This window comes from Aphanomyces astaci (genome assembly GCF_000520075.1).
Source record: "Aphanomyces astaci strain APO3 unplaced genomic scaffold supercont1.24, whole genome shotgun sequence".
Classification (NCBI taxonomy): domain Eukaryota; phylum Oomycota; class Saprolegniomycetes; order Saprolegniales; family Verrucalvaceae; genus Aphanomyces; species Aphanomyces astaci.
Window position 1 is genome coordinate 625632 of NW_009798287.1, and position 12751 is coordinate 638382.

General features: G+C 46.8%; 4 protein-coding genes across 4 annotated transcripts; 2 read left to right on the forward strand and 2 right to left on the reverse strand.

Moving 5' to 3' along the window:
- Positions 1–1388: 1388 nt before the first annotated feature.
- On the reverse strand, positions 1389–3524 carry H257_09774 (hypothetical protein; the record flags this gene model as incomplete). Its single annotated transcript, XM_009836132.1, has 5 exons — positions 1389–1701; positions 1802–1877; positions 2430–3203; positions 3264–3406; positions 3454–3524. The coding sequence occupies 5 exons, from the start codon at positions 3522–3524 to the stop codon at positions 1389–1391; spliced, it is 1377 nt and encodes a 458-aa protein (XP_009834434.1).
- Positions 3525–5766: 2242 nt separating this feature from the next.
- Positions 5767–6669, reverse strand: H257_09775 (hypothetical protein; the record flags this gene model as incomplete). The annotated part of the gene is made up of 2 exons (XM_009836133.1): positions 5767–5895; positions 6634–6669. 2 exons carry the CDS (start codon positions 6667–6669, stop codon positions 5767–5769), a joined length of 165 nt encoding a protein of 54 aa, XP_009834435.1.
- A 2326-nt stretch (positions 6670–8995) lies between these two features.
- Positions 8996–9745, forward strand: H257_09776 (hypothetical protein; the record flags this gene model as incomplete). The annotated part of the gene is made up of 1 exon (XM_009836134.1): positions 8996–9745. A coding segment is annotated over one exon (638 nt), but the record flags the coding sequence as incomplete, so codon positions are not given.
- Positions 9746–10421: 676 nt separating this feature from the next.
- On the forward strand, positions 10422–11968 carry H257_09777 (hypothetical protein; the record flags this gene model as incomplete). Its single annotated transcript, XM_009836135.1, has 3 exons — positions 10422–10535; positions 10589–10948; positions 11010–11968. 3 exons carry the CDS (start codon positions 10422–10424, stop codon positions 11883–11885), a joined length of 1350 nt encoding a protein of 449 aa, XP_009834437.1. The 3' UTR covers positions 11886–11968.
- Positions 11969–12751: the final 783 nt, after the last annotated feature.

Below are 12751 nucleotides of genomic sequence, written 5' to 3' on the forward strand. Positions count from 1 at the left end.
TAAAATGACCCGCCAGAACTTCATTACACAATTTATTGGCTACGCAGCACTTCCTGCACACACATATCGCCACTACATGCCTCCTCGTTCACCACGGCGAACCGGTGATGCTTCTGTCGCCGTCCGGGACCTCGCGGACGTGCGCAAGAACTTGAGCTTCGCCCATCGCCGCACGGCCTTCGAAACACTGCTTAGCGTCGCCGTTGATGGTGTGCTGCCCCATGGGGCTCTCACCGAGCTTGCACAGATGTTTCGCTGCCATCCGCGAACGATGTCACGTCTGTGGACGCAAGCGCGTCTCTCGCTCTGCGGCGGCCACTGTGCAGCCGATGTCGCCTCAAAAACCAAGGGTAATTCTCTCAAAGCAGATATTTTTATAAGTTTATGCAATTATTGATATATGAGGTTGTACTTTTAAGGGAACTCTGGACGCCATGCGCTCCGAACAAGCGACGAAATTGAAGCTGCCATCCCCGATTTCAACGTGTTAGATTTAGGATTCTTTAATTCTATTCAAAGCCTACAGTACCAAAAGTGCACTCGAACCATCGAGGAGCTTATTGTTGCTGTAGAAAATGCGTTCTATGAGTTGCCGACTGACACGCTTGCAAAGGCTTTCGTAACTCTTCAAAAAGTTATGGAATTGTCCTTTGAAATACATGGCAGCAACGAGTATAAGCTTCCTCACATGAAGAAGGACGCTCTCATTGCAGACTTTGCATCGTATAATGTCGTGTTTGACGCCTCGTCCTACGAGAGAGCTTTGGCTGATTTGAATAGCCGATTTGGTGAGGAAGTTCACCTCGATGCCATGGTCAAGTCTCTTGAATGAGACATTAAAAAAATTCAATATAATTTTTGGTGCGGGTTATGGTGTTTTGGAGTGGCATACAAAAAGCAAGTCGTTTCAATTGCCCAGTGCATACTTTAATCAAGTGAAAATCTACCTGACAGTTTTTGTGGAACGGAGTAGTATGTGACTTCGAGTTTTTGCTACTGGTATGTATGGGTAACTTTGAAAATCCGACACTTTCATCCGACAAGGATATGATTGGTCAATCCCTGTAAAGTTGCGGTAAAGTCATTCGTAAAGTTACAATTTCAGCCTGTTCACTGGACAATCAACAAAACAATCACAAGAGCGCCCCGAAGCACCAAAGATAGACCAAATTGTAGCTTGCGCGACGTTGCACTCGTTCCACTATTCAGAATAGCACAACTCACGCTAGTTCTCTCGCAAATCAGCTTCAATGAATTGAAAATGAAAGCGCAAAGGCCAAGGTCAAACGCTCGGAGTACTTCTTCCGATCAAGACGAATCATGTCGCTGTTGTAGTCCTTGAGCGCGCAAACCAAGCCAGCGCTAGGATCGGCTACAAGCCACTGTTGTCACGCTTGAAGCCCCGAACGAGCTGTAGGTATCGTCTTTTGAGCAACAAATCCATCCATGGACAGTTGCTTCGTTGATTTTGGTTCGACAACGAACTTACCACCACTGCCTTGCTGTAGACGTTTGGCCACCGCTTCGCCGAGCTCATCAACGGAGTAGGGTAACGACCCACTGGCACTACTAGCAACCTCCGTGCCTGTCCACTGCATACGTTGAAGGGTAGCCCCTGTGCGGAGCAGGTTTCGAGGATTGATCTCGTTGCTCAAACTCTGTGTCACCAGGTACTCGCAGCACGTCTTCGCGTCGGCCCATCTGCACCAAGCCATCAACTCACGGAAGTTGATGCGTCACTCGTTCGACTCAAATACACGGTAGAATGCTCCACCTCAACGGAGACTCTGGAGTGATATACCGATGGGAAGGTTCGGTGTTGCATTGACGATCTCGCAGATCAGCTTCCTGATCGTCGACCGTTCCAGGGCACGATGCTAGTCCACACGCGGGACACCACCTTGCTGGATTGTGAAGCTCGGGAACACAAAGGCACTGCTGGCGACGTTCGAACCGGACGCTCGCAGGGTCCCCAGGTACTCGTCGTGGAAGGTGCACACGGGCAAGCAGGGGAATTATATTTTCCAGACGTGTTATCTATGTTTCTCAATTCTTCTTACTTTTTGTATGAGATGGATGGAATTGAAAATTTGCGTCAAAATGAGTCCGAGAATTCGATGCGTTACCTTACTTTACTGTTAAACGTAAATTCCACCCAGGTGTGTGACTTGAATAATGTAATGTTCACGTTATCAGATTTAGCCACCGAAATTCTTAATCCCTCTTACAGTCCACGACAGCACCGAGGGAACTTAACGGATACTTATCCGGTTTCATCAAGTGTGAGAGTACGTGTCAGAGGCAACAAACTGCGTAAAACAATAGCAAATTTTGGCACCAAATTATAAACTTATGCAATTATACAATTTCAAAGTCCTAAAATCCAGCATCGTTCGCTGAGTCTTGAGAAGCCGAACTGGACTCGGTACTGTCCGATCCGTCGCCTGCCACTTCATTGTCCTCTTGGTAGTTGTCGTCGTCAATGATAGACACATGTCTATGTAGATCTAACAGGTCGTACTCGGCCTTTCGAATGCAACCAAAGATAGAGTGCGACGTCAAGTTGGCGCACGCTGCATCCAACCGCTGGCCAACATCCTGAAATGTTGTGTCGTCTTGGTACTGTCTTCCGACGTTTCCTTTTATGATAGCCCACACAACCCCGATAGGCTGCAAGTTGGAATGATGTGGAGGGCTGAAGTACACTTCGTGACCGGCAGCTTCAGCCATGGTTTGATCCCGTCCACAAACGGTTTGATTTTGTTTGGCCCACAGCACCGATTTCAAGTCCGATAGTGTCCAATCCAGGCCGAAGCGATCACAAGCTATCTGTAATTCGACCTTCCGCGATCGGATTGCCGGCGTGTCAGCGGGACGGCATTTGTGGTAAGCTGCGTTGTATATCACAATAATTGTGGTTTGTAGATTGCGTGCTGCCAGTTCATCTAGCAATCGCTTGAACCACATGAGGTAATACTCGTGATTAAACATGCCGTGGTACTCCTTGGTTTGTTTGCGCCCGGCACCAACGAACTTGTCATAGGCAATGAAGATTGAATTTTCCTCACCGCCATCAACGATTGCTCCAATGAAGCAGTAGCGCTTGCCTTTGTGCTTGGCCTTTGGCTGAATATCCAACTCGTCGGTAGGGTCATGCAGGGAAATGTCATTTTTGTTGTAGTGATGATGAACAAAGCTTTCGTCTGTGTAGACAACTGTTCTGCGGTTGCGTGGATCGATATGTTGTGTGGCCGCGCACATACGTCTGACATATAGGTCACGCAGCAAGGTGTTCTTTTCAGTCAACGCCAGGGACTTTTTCCCCTTCTTGTTGCCACGGTTGTAACCACAGTGCAAAAGGAACCGCCGGACATTCCGCAATGCAGATTCGGACGCCAGCTTGTCCCTTCGGTCGACCAGTAGGACTCCACTGTTTGCCAAATGCGATAATACATCGATAGCAACAACACGAGCTCGAAGTTGCCTCTTCTCACAGACAAACTTCTGGACGGACGATATGACATCGATCGTTCGTGGGATGCGTGTTAATTTGGCGGTAGTGTTCGTCGGTGTAGAAGCAACAACGATAGATTTTGAATCAATGTAGTCCTTCCATACTATATGTACTTGTCGTTTAGTGAAAGCAACTATTGTACCAGAGTCATACAAACTGTAATATAAATATGAAATATTGGGAATTTGGCAGGACCACGATCTTATCTTCAATTTGAACTGATTTACTCCAATTTTAAGCAAAACGTGCATGAAATATTGACAAAATGGCAGGGCCGGTCAGCTACTGGAGCTCCTTTTGCCTTTAAAGCGTTCACTTCACTCAAATAAGACTTATAACACACAAGGGCTTTAATGAAGGATTAGATACTGTACTGTGTTGTGCGGACTAGATGGTGGAGAACGATGTGTGTCGATCGATGGAGAAATTCCTGCCTTGGGCAAGTCGCTTGATGAATTCATGAACCTTGGTCATCCAATAAAACGATGTGTTATCTTTAATTATAGCCAATCAATGAAGCCGAATCAGAATTTTTAGTAGATACTAGCACCTACTAACACATTTTGGGTGCTGATTTCCATCGACACATCTTCCGCGCAAATTTAGAAGCGACAGTGACCCTAGCTATTCATCACATCAATGTAACCAATTTCAAGTGTAGTCTAAAGAAATATTATTCGAAAGAGATGTTGAAATTGCTTCAGTAATACTACCTCCGTCCGAAAATGTTTGCTACAACCAGCAGAAATCGTCGATGAACTTGAAAATAGATGAAGTATAATGTTCAAAAGGTATGTATTTGTAGAGGAGAAATCATGGATCACCAATAGAAGATCTTCGCACCAAAAAACATCCAATCAAACCAGCAATCAATCAATCATGCATGCAAAACTCGATACTTATATGTAACATGGGCTCTGCATCGTATCCGGATATCCGAATACGAATACCATATATCCGGATGATATGCACTGACAAACCCTTTCAAACTGTCATGCGCGGGATACGTGGAAGAATCTGACGAACACGGACCGCAATGCCATCCTCCATCGGCTGCTAGCACTTGTCAGGCCGCAATCATCGACTCAAAGATCGACGAACTTGCCCAAGAGACAGCGTTGACGATTGAACTGAGCGAATTTTGCTCCCAACTCGAGCTGCTTGTGGTTCGAAGCAATCCCGATGCGGACGACTATTTCGATGACGACGATGACCCGACGACGTAGAAATTGACCTCGACGAGCTCTTTGGTACTTTGTAAATAAATGTCCTTTATATTGTATGTGGATGTTTGTCTTTTTACAGTTTTCAAGTACTGTGCACTTGTAGCAAACTTTGTCGAACTTCAATAATTGAGTTTGTAGCAAACATTTTCGGACGGAGGTAGTAAAGAAGTTACAATGTCCTATCTGATGCATCTTCCTAAATGCCCCTACAATATTAAATGCTACAGGTACATGAAAAGAGAGTACTGTACCTAATTTTGTCTACATTTTCATGTGATGATTGTGACTGGCTGCCAACTCCGCGGAATTGCATGGTGGGAGGAAATTACATGAATCACCACACCTTACAGTTAGACATACTAAGCTTAGTAGATTTTTGGATAGGTAACAATTCGCTCTTTCGAATAACCCCCCAAAAGTAACGAATGATTGTGTTATCCGGATAATTGGGGTAATAACCAATCAAAAGCTCGAAATATCTTGAAACATGGACAGAAACTTTCCGCTACGAGGCATTGGGGGCTGGTCGCGGAATACTGTAACGCTTCGAGCGATGGCAGTGGTATCATCAACCAACAACGATTAAGGGCACCCCCAATGGTGCGACGGGAAATGCTATTTTAACGTTACGGTTTTTGGGGTAAAATATGCATATCCGCCATTTTTACTGTTTTGTGACCACCCGATGGCAAAATGCAGGAGCCAATCATAAAATCATAAACCACAAAGCATCATATTTCCACCAATAAAACGCATGTATATGAGCAAGGAAATTTCCATACCAGTACTGACATTTTGCTGGAATGGCTCTCAACTTCACCACTGATGAGGACTGCCAGTTGTTCGTTTGTGGTTGAACATACCCCAATGAGTCAAATGGGTGCGGGCAAAAGACCGAGCAGTTTTGGGCGAACTATCGCACCTACTTTGAGATGGCACAGCACGATCCTTAGCTAACTACTGTACCCGGCGGAGCAACATACTGAAACAATGCATCAAGTTTGTTGGGTGTTCAGCATGGTCTCGTTAAATGTACGCTCCTGACCCCGGTGTTTGGCGTGGTCCGTTACTCGAGCTTAGGATCTCCCAAGCATCGTCCATGTCCTCGGCGTCGTCGTTCCATGCCTCGATGGCATTGCACAGTTTGAAAAGCGCCTAGCCTCCATATCCGGAATTATGCGGATTTTACACTGTTTTACCGTTGGGGTTGCGCAAAAGTAAAATACAGTGACGGTAAATGTCAAAATACAGTCTGATTACACCGTCGCACCATTGGGATGCCCTAAGGGCAACCACGTTGCTAACGTTACTGTCATACCGCACTAAGGATCCCGATTAATCACCTTTCAACTGCAGTCGTCAAAATGGATGGATTATGCATCAACGTTAATACGTTTATATGTCCGATATATTTGACCGTGCGCCCGATATATTTGGTAATGTGCCCGATATATTTAGTCATGTGCCCATAACTGTTTAAATTGGCACACCGAGGTCTTGTGCCTGATATTTTTGGCGGTGTGCCCGATATAATTAGCCGTGTGCCCAAGTAATTGGTCATCTGCCCGATGAAATGTGTCGTGTGCCTGTGGTCAAAATGGTGTACTAGCGCTATTCATAGCACTGCATACCAGCTGCTGTAACGAAATACTACGTAGCAATACTGTAACGTTACTACAATAGTTATAACGACCTTTCGTTCGCGACCCATTCTTCGACATTGCGCATTCGTCGCGCATCTCATCACCGATGCCTCCAACTTGGTGACAGGTGCATTCCATGCACATGCCATCATTCTCGTGCCAAATCAGTGTCGTTGACTTCGATCGACGACGCCAGCCATTGCTTATGCTCATTGGGGTCGTCGAGTGTTACCAGTAGGAGAGAGGATACCTGGTCCGAATGCATCGACGCCAAGATCGTCAACATTCTTCGCGAACAGTGTGTACAGTACTAACGAAACGTTACACTGGTTATGTACTGTACTAGGCTATAGTAACTTACAGTACGAGCTAACGATACAGTAATGGATGGCCTGAAGACGACACCTTAGCTTTCTTTCGATTTCTCAACAAGTAAGAATATTTGGACGAATTTTCAACAATGGATTCGTTGAAGAGAATTGAACGCTCAAACAACGCTAACGTTACGTGGACATTTGAAGCATTCAATGTACAAGTTATAATTTTATTGTTGTACTATTAATCAAATTTTGGGTTTTTGAAGATTATCAGTAAAATAGCCATTTACCGTATAATTTAAAATAGTGGGATTTGTATTCCATTTGTCAATTCGAAAAAAAGTATTGAAGTATTAGTTTAACGTGTGTACTTATTTATTAAAACAATTATGTTAGTCATTAAAAGTGATTCGTCCCTTCTCTCATATGTCGGGCATACGAATTCATTATTTCCGTGAAAGTTAGTATTCAGCCACGGTCCAAATATAAAATTTACAGGCTGGAACAAAACTATAGCCGCACCCCAAAATCCCAAAATTTGATGTTGACAAGTATTTTGCTCGCCGGAATAAGACTGTTCGAACGGTGATTTAAATTAAACGCAGTCCACATACAAATGCCTAACTAATACTATAGCCTCTCCTGAGGGCATGCAGTACAGTACTAGTACTCAATATGCAATGGAACAATTCACTGTTTTCAATAAGCAATGGAACGATTTACCGTGCGATTGGTTACCGTAGCTTGGGTTTGACCTACAGTCGGGTGGGTTAGTTTGGTTCCCCGAGGCCTAAAAAGAGCTCTCAAGGATGCATAAACTACATGGATGCCATTTCAAATATCGTTTCCTTTCGTTTAAGCTATGATTAAATCAATTCCAAGCACGCTGAGATTAGAAATGTCCAAAATGAAGAAGTGCGTCTATAGTTTCGCACCTAACGTTAGGAAAAAATAATTTTTCAATATTTTGAGAGTTCGTTGGGTTTGTATGTGAACTACTAGTACGAAGTACTACTAGTATGTGGATTGCGATTAATTTAAGACGCCGTTCGAACAAAGTGAGCTAATTGTGAGCGTTTATTTGTCAACTTCACTTTTTGGAGTGCGGGCCTAGTTTTGTTTCAGACTATACCCAGTCCCCCGAAACCAGTTTTCAAAGTTTACCACAATAAAGTTACAGCTAGAGCAAGAGTGCTTCGATCTTTGTCAACCAATTGGTTACCGTTACCGTAAGTCCCTGCTATTTCTTAAGCCCCCGCACGTTACGAAACAATTTTGGCATCACAAATCCCATCAGCGTTTTTCGTGTGGTCAAATTGTCTCAACAGGTCCAGTTTACTCCGGCGTAATTTCCTTGAATGGTTCTGCCCAAAATCCCACGTCCACTCAATCTTGTGGTGTGAAAAGCAGACCAGATTATTTTTGGAACTTCACAAGCGAATTACAACGCCTAGCACATGTGCTGAGACATCAAGTCCATTAAACTTCAAGCACATGGTAGAACCATCACCTGCGCTCAGGTTCCGGGTACTAGTAAACCAGGGGCCTCAAAGCAACCACGCGTGCATAGGGGTCTCCACAAAGAACTCGGTCGTAACGTTAACTTGCTTCGCGTCCAACCATCTATTTGCTGGGCTACCATTTGCGTATTGCGCCGGCGATATCATATTGGCAAACCTTGCACTGCTCCGGCGTAAAATATGTACATAACGTTAGTAGTATAAGTACTACGTAGTACAGTACAAATCCACGAAGCACCACGAATGACAAGTTTGAGAGCCAAAACTACAGAGATTTACGGGTACAGTACTGTACCGTACAAAGTACAGTAACCCTTGCTCATCAACCTCATAGTACTGTACAGTACTGTACCGGTACATCCAGACGTTTTCTCAGTACACCATATGGTGATTGACTATTCTACAATTGGGGGAGATCGAAGCCTCTGACTCCGAAACTTCAAGAGATGCCCAAAGCTATAGTGTCCCTTACACAAACCTGGTAGCTCTTTGCAAACTACTCCTATCCTGTATCGCTCTGTGCTCAGGGCAGTCGACGTTATTGCATTATTCCTAAGTACTATCATCGTTATTCCGTACTTGCATGTAAGGTCAAACCGTTTTCACTCTGCGACAATGCGATCCAACAATCACCCATTGTGACATGTGGTTCCCTCCAGTAACTGCATGCGACATGAGGACTCTGCTGGTGTTTCATCAAATGCAGCACCCAATCACAGGGTTTTGCCCACCTCACCAGTGGGGCCACCGGTGTCGTCATTTTCGATTTCCCCACCCATGACTCAACCGTGCCATTTTGACGGATGCTCCCAACCTGCGATCGCCAACACGATGCGATGCCGCCACCACCGCCACCGAGGGCGTTGCATGGTTGACAACTGCAGCAACCAGGTGTACGCCCGCAACCTTTGTTGCCGCCACGGGGCCAAGAAACAATGCGAGTTCGACGGATGCACACTTCGAGCCCGCCTCGGAAACGTGTGCTATAAGCACGGCGCAGACAAGAAGCAGTGTGAAGAACCGGGGTGTTCACAACCCGCACAAGCCCGTCAAAAGTGCGTCAAGCATGGCGGCGGGCGCAAGTGCAAAGCCAACGACTGCCTCGCCCACGCCAGGGCCGGCGGGTACTGCCAACGCCACCGCGCGGCGTTGTCCCCAAAGGTGGTCGCAAAACAAGACATCAACATGCGTGCGTTGTGGGACGATCATCATCACCATGCACGGCACGACTCAATCGACGATGTGTCTGACATTGGGTCGGTAATGCAAACCGACGAGGCGTTGATGTGCAAAGTGGAAGGCATTGACCTGAGCATTTGCACCGACGTCTTTGACGGTCACTGGGAGCCATTCCATGTAGACGAGGACAAGTCCATGCTCCGCGACATTCTGAGCATCCTCGAGCAGTTGTAACAGTTTTGTCCAATTTAGTTGATGTTTGTCGTAACCCCACTAACCGGGTAGATTGTTGCTCAAACTTCTGAAGTAACGTTAGCGATAGATAGATCAAACGTTCCAACTGTCCATTACCTTTGCCTTCGACACATGCCTGGGTTTCAACTGTACCAGTATTTTACGTGGCGACCGAAGCGCTACTGGGGGGAGAAGTTCAAATGTGTTTCTCTAGTAACGTTACTGTACAACTATTTTAGGTATTATAACTACTACTCCGGAGTAGTACTTGGAAGTAATACCCTTACTATTAATAGCAGTCATTTCAATGTTACCGATAGCGCTACTGCCCCCATCATGTTCCCTACTTCGAGTAGTTAGGCCCTGGTCGCTGAACACAACAGTTTGTGTAAGCACAATTAGTTTGTGTGCTTAACGTCTACTAGTACTATTAATACATAGTATTAATACCTCGTTCACTGTACTCTTAGTATTAATTGTAGCAATACTGTACCGGGCCTGTCGGAGTGTAAGTATTTTTGAGTAGTACAGTAATATGGGACGATTTCCTGAAGATTTGCGAGTTATTCACCGGTACAGGACAGAACTCCAAACAACCAGCCGATCGTCAAGACCTGATATTTGTCAATGAAACTTGTTCGTTGTCGGGGACTTCACTTTGCAGTTTGGCAAGGCGTACGTACAGTCGGCGCCTTGGTTTTTTGTACGCTGGCTACTGGCTTCAATGTCTGTTCAACGTCTCTCAACCACGTCAGAGTACAAAGTGCAAGACAATCGGTAATATATCTATGGCCGCGCCTTCGACGTTTCCCCTTCCCGATGGGTACTTTTCCTGCCCGGTGCTGTCGCCGGACGCCGTGCGTCAGTACGTGTCCATGGGCGAGGCCATGTGCCTGCAACTGGTACGAACTCGTCCCGCTTTTCCCCATAGTTCCTTTCTCACATGATGGTTTAGGTTCAACGCGCCAAGTTGCACGGCGGCGCGATCCAGTGGTCGATGCTGGCAGACACGAAAGACGTCCAAATGTACAGCGGACACGACCCCGACGGCCCCCCCGCCTCGTCCACGTTTTGTGGCGTCACTGTCGTGCCGTCGTCCATCGACGAGATCGCCGCCGCCTTCCAGTGCTCCAACACGCAGCAATACCGTGAGTACTGCCGCCGGTTCTCAAGCGGGTGGTTGGATGCAGTCAACTTGTACTCGGTTCAACCACGGACTGTCGCCCAGCCCTACTGCTCGACCAACATCAAGTGGCATGTCCAACAAAGCCCTGCGCCGTCCCTCATCAAGCACCGAGATCATGTGTTCGTGGAGGTACGACGAAAACTTGTTTTTGTTTCAATGGATTGTGTGGAAGCAAATACGTGCTATGTAGAGCTGCCACGAGTTTCACGTGAGCGGAACGTCGCTGCGGGGGTGGGTACAGGCGCTCAAGTCCATCGAGCTACCCATTTGCCCAGAGTTCCCCGCCAGTTTCAACGTCGTACGGGGCATCCAGCACTTGTCGGGGTACGTATTTTTGGAATCGCCCGACCAGCCAGGCCATGTGCGCGTCGCGAGCATGTGGCAGTTGAACCCCCGGGGAAAAGTGCCCAAGTGGGTCATCACCAACGCCATCAAGCAGCGGTGCGTGGCGCTGCAGACGGACTTGAACTCGAGCTTTCAAAAGGCGCGGCTGCTGCAGTCCATGCCCGCGTTGTTGCCGCAGCACGCGATGATCCCAACGTCGCATCGGCTGCGCTGCTTTGCTTGTCAAAAGCGGTTTCGGCCGTTCAGCCGCAAGCAAAACTGCCGCGTGTGCGGCGAAGTCGTGTGTCGGCGATGCTCGCAGACTTGGCAAACCAACGAACTCGACGTGTGTCTGTGCGTTGTGTGCTCAATGGAGATGGTCAAGCGACCAGTGCTGCCGCTGCCGGGGCCGTGTCAAGTGGACGGCGATGGCGTAGCGTTGATGGACAGGAGCGGCGGTGGCGCGGCAGATGCATTGAGCACCATGTCGTCGTCCCAGAGTGACGAGGTTATCGTTCCCCACATGTGGCGCCAAGTGGAGGCACCGCCGAAGGACGGAATGACTGTGATCACCGTCGAGGACTTTCTCAACATGATCTCGATCCTCGAAGATGACGATGCCGTCCGACGAACGTCGATCGATGCCATGTCCATGGACGATGGCGAAGGTAGTTATGTGGCCGAGAGCTGTCGCAACGATCTCATTCGATTGCCCCGGGGGTGGGGGGATTACAATGACTAGTAACGTCAATCAAGGTGGCGGCGGTACGGGTGATGGCTGTGAATTTATAAATCGATAACGTGAATGTGGTTAGTCGACACCGAATGTAACCGTGTCAAACTGTACCTGTGTCAAAATGTAACTGGTGACTCGGGTTGCACCTAACGTTAGGGGAGGTCTACCGGTACAGTGCGCGTCATCTCAATAAAGCCTGTAACTTAATATATATGAGGTCCAAAATCGACGCATACACATCTTCAAATGACAAATTTTGAGTGACATAGCTCTATAAACCGATAGCTTAGCGCAAGACGAATCGACTAAGGCCCTGTTCGGGCAAAATCACCGCACACAATTTGAACCCTGAATGTCGAATTATCCGAAATTGATATCCGGTATTTCAACTCGCGTCGATACTGCTGTCCGGAGAACAACACTGCACGATTGCACTACCGAATTTACCGTACATCTGTAACCCCAATTTTTGACCATTAAGTTGTAACGATGGAAATTTCCAATACTTTGTTCAAGATAAAAAAAGTCAGATCTGATTAAGCAAACTTGAGCTTTACCATTGACTTGTAACTACCTAGCCATGATTGGATATTATTTAACCAGTAAAACCATGTTAAAATCAAATTTCAATTTGCTTCAGGATGGAATTGAAGGCCGTCGACATTGTTGGCTGCTCGAGCGGCGAAGGGACTCGAAGCTACCCTGCACACGAGGTTTGCGGTGACAGTCCGCAACGATGTGGTTGTGTTTTGATGCGAGGTCATACGATTGAATGCTGATGGGCTCGAAGAAACCCTCAAGGTTTACAAGATTATTGGTGCGGAGCAACTCTGCCATGTCGGCGTTCTTCCCCGTCGTTTGGATAACACGAA